Source organism: Silene latifolia, chromosome 3, assembly GCF_048544455.1.
Source record: "Silene latifolia isolate original U9 population chromosome 3, ASM4854445v1, whole genome shotgun sequence".
Taxonomy (NCBI): Eukaryota; Viridiplantae; Streptophyta; class Magnoliopsida; order Caryophyllales; family Caryophyllaceae; genus Silene; species Silene latifolia.
The window spans coordinates 110005115-110008537 of record NC_133528.1 but is presented as its reverse complement, the minus strand read 5'-3'; the positions used below and the strand labels follow the sequence as shown (position 1 = coordinate 110008537).

The 3423-nt window shown below is 41.9% G+C and overlaps 1 protein-coding gene across 1 annotated transcript; it reads right to left on the bottom strand.

Moving 5' to 3' along the window:
• Positions 1-362: 362 nt before the first annotated feature.
• Positions 363-1770, bottom strand: LOC141649484 (uncharacterized). Its single transcript, XM_074458174.1, has 2 exons — positions 1411-1770; positions 363-416 (listed from the first exon to the last, which is right to left on the bottom strand). The coding sequence occupies exons 1-2, from the start codon at positions 1768-1770 to the stop codon at positions 363-365; spliced, it is 414 nt and encodes a 137-aa protein (XP_074314275.1).
• Positions 1771-3423: the final 1653 nt, after the last annotated feature.

Sequence of the window (3423 nt, the reverse complement as noted above, 5' to 3'; positions counted from 1 at the left end):
TCGTAACCAAGAATCCTCCAATATCCTCCATTGTCAACCATACCATAAATAAGCCAAACATGTCCAACCAAAACAACTATGCAATCATATTAACACAAGTATAATCATGCTCAATTCTTCATTAATTCATTTCTTCTCCTTTAATTGCTCTTTAATATGTTATAATGCAATGTAACCAACCTTGTGACAATTCATCATACTTACCTTCACATGATTATCATAAAGTCATATTATGTGATAAACCCTAATTATCAAAACATGTTATAATGCAACTACCGTGAGACAAATGTAATTAATGATAATAAATAAACAACTAAACACCCATATCACTATAGCTAAGAAGGGAAAACCCTACCTCAAGCTTATCTTGCCAAATCCTCAAGCCAGCCACTAGAAGTGCTCCTCAATAAAGCTTCCTACACATTTAATTATTACATTCATTACCATAATCTACTATAATAACTATTCTAATTAAACCCCTTAATTATCCATCTAAATCCCATAATCTAGTTAATTAGATTATAACTACTAATGATAAATTAAGGTAACTAACATAAGATTAGGGGAAATAAAACATAAAACGACTTACAAAAGATGGATGAACAAGAAGGAAGGAAAAGATAGGAAATCTTCACTTGGGGAGGCTAGGGTTTAGAGAGGATTGTTGGGTGAATATTCTAGAGATATTTTTGAGAGTGTATAGAGTGGTGGGAATAGGGTTAGGAAGGGTTTTGGGGTGGAAATCTGAAAAGATAAGCCTTGAAAGCAACCTCCCACCAAACAAACTTCCCGTATAAGCTAAACTCGACCAGCACTCGAACGAGTGGGCAGTCCACTCAATCTAGTGGGGCTCCACTCAATCGAGTGGATGGTCACTCGGTCGAGTGACCAATTTTCCAGACTTCCAGCCTACTGCTAAGGCGTACTCGGTCCTCCACTCGGTCGAGTGGAGCTGCACTCGGCCGAGTGGACCCTTTATTCGGTCATGTGCAGACTTTATAAATGCGAGGTATTACAATCTTCCCCCCTAAAAAAGAACTTTGTCCCCGAATTTCACACCAGACACTATAAAAGCCAAAATTCTACATCCCATGAAAGTCTTAAGGTAAAAGGCAGTGAGTCGGGTATCATGAAGCTAATGTGCTATGACCAACTAAAAGCTACTATAAGGTTAGGTGTTGACTGACTAAGTAAAAGAATTAAGAAAACTCGTGCTACTTGTACTTGCATAATACGCCCTACCCCTCTAGAAACACGGTTACGACCTCGTAACATAACTCATACCTGCGTGAAAAGGTGAGGGTATCTCTCGTTCATGGTTTTCCTGGCCTCCTAAGTAGCCTCTTCTACAAGATGGTTGGAACACAACACTTTCACCAATACCGTTTTGCCATGCCTTGTCTTCCTTACCTTCCGGTCTAGGATTTCCTTGGGCGTTTCCACATACGTTAGGACATCATCTAGTTTAATCATCTTCGCCTCGAGTACATAAGAAGGGTCACTTATGTATTTACGCAACTGAGACACGTGAAAGACATTGTGAACTCGGTCCAAGGCTGGGGGAAGTGCGAAACGGTAGGCCACTTCCCCGACTCTATCTGATATCTCATAGGGACCAATGAACTTTTGGTTCGACTTGCCTCTTTTCCCAAATCTCGTAACTCCCCCCATGGGTGCAACTTTGAGTAGTACCTTGTCTCCTACCGCAAAATCAATGTCACTTCTCCTCAAGTCGCCATAACTCTTTTGCCTATCTTGTGTCGCCCTCATATTGTCTCGAATTACATGGACTTAGTCGATCATGTCTTGAATCATTTGAGGTCCCAACAAGACGGCTTCGGTGTTATCATCCCAAAAAAATCGGACTTCGACATTTTCTTCCGTACAAAGCTTCAAACGGTGTCATTCCAATGCTAGCGTGGTAGCTATTGTTATATGAGAATTCAATCAAAAGTAGCCTATCTTCCCAAGAACCCCCAAACTCTATGATGCAAGCTCTCAACATGTCTTCCAAGGTTTGAATGGTTCTCTCCGTTTGCCCATCCATTGCCGGGTGGAAGGCCGTACTTATCTTCAATTGGGTACCCAAGGAGCTTTGAAGCTCTTGCCAAAATCTTGAAATGAATCGCGAATCTCGGTCCGACACAATGTGCTTTGGGAATCCATGAAGTTTAACCACATATTTTCAATAGGCATTTGCCAACTCTACCTTGCTCCAAGTATCCTTCATTGCAATGAAATGAACCGATTTGGTCAACCTATCCACACTGGCCCAAATCATGTTGTTCTCATTTTGAGTTCTTGGTAGTCCGACTATGAAGTCCATAGATATCGACTCCCACATCCATCCTGGCACATCTAAAGGTTTTACTTTCCTTTGTGGTCTCTTGTGTTTCCCCTTCACTCTTTGGCAAGTCAAGCATCTTGCCACAAATTCCGCCACTTCCCTCTTGATATTTGACCATCAAAAGGTCTCTTTAAGATCCTTGTACAACTCATCGCCATCCGGGTGCACCAAATAATGCGTGTTATGAGCTTCATTCATTATCTTTTTCTTAAGCTCATCATCACTTGGTATACACCATCTCCCCTTGAATCTAAGGCTTCCATCCTCATGCAACTCATATCTTGAGGGCTCTCCCCTTTCTAGTACTCCTTTCCACTCTTGGATCTTCACATCACTTGTTTCTTTCTCCCGAATTTGGTCGTACAACTTGGGTTCCAAAGTCAAGTCTCCCATTGTTCTCCCTTCCTTATCAGATGGATACCCATTCCCCGTACTTCTTTCTTCAACCTTAACATGGACAAGGCGGTACACAAGGAGTGCACTGATGCGTGTCTAATATATGATGTTTTGCACCTCATTTCACATGCATTTCAGAGCTCAATTGAGTAGTTTATGCTACTATTTCCCTTGTTTCGTGTATTTCTTCCTTTTTGTGCGATATTGCAGAAATATGAAGATTTCAGCGGAAAATGAGCCAAATCCGTCCCTAAATGTTTAGCATTGCATTTGACATGGAGTAAAGACTCGGGAAGCGAACTTGGTACGCATTTCAAGGCCTGAAAGACATATTTGCGAGAGTTTAGAAGCGAACTACCAGCTACAGTGGTCTATAGACTAACCTACATGGTCTATAGACCGTCAGAATGCTTCTCGACAGTGCAGGCTGATTCAGATGGCTATATCTCGAGTTCTAGAGCAGATAATCGAGTGATTCCAATTAGAAGTGAAAGCTTATCCTCTTAGCTTTCCAACGCCGCGTAGAACGCCTGATTTGACCAAGTAACGAAGAAATGGCTGCTGTTTTATGATCGGTGCGCGCTGTAGGAATCGTCAGAATGCAATTCTGTACAGCGCATGTGGTCGATCGACTGGTCCAAGTGGTCGATCGACCACCCCACGAGCTGTTGCGCAAGTTA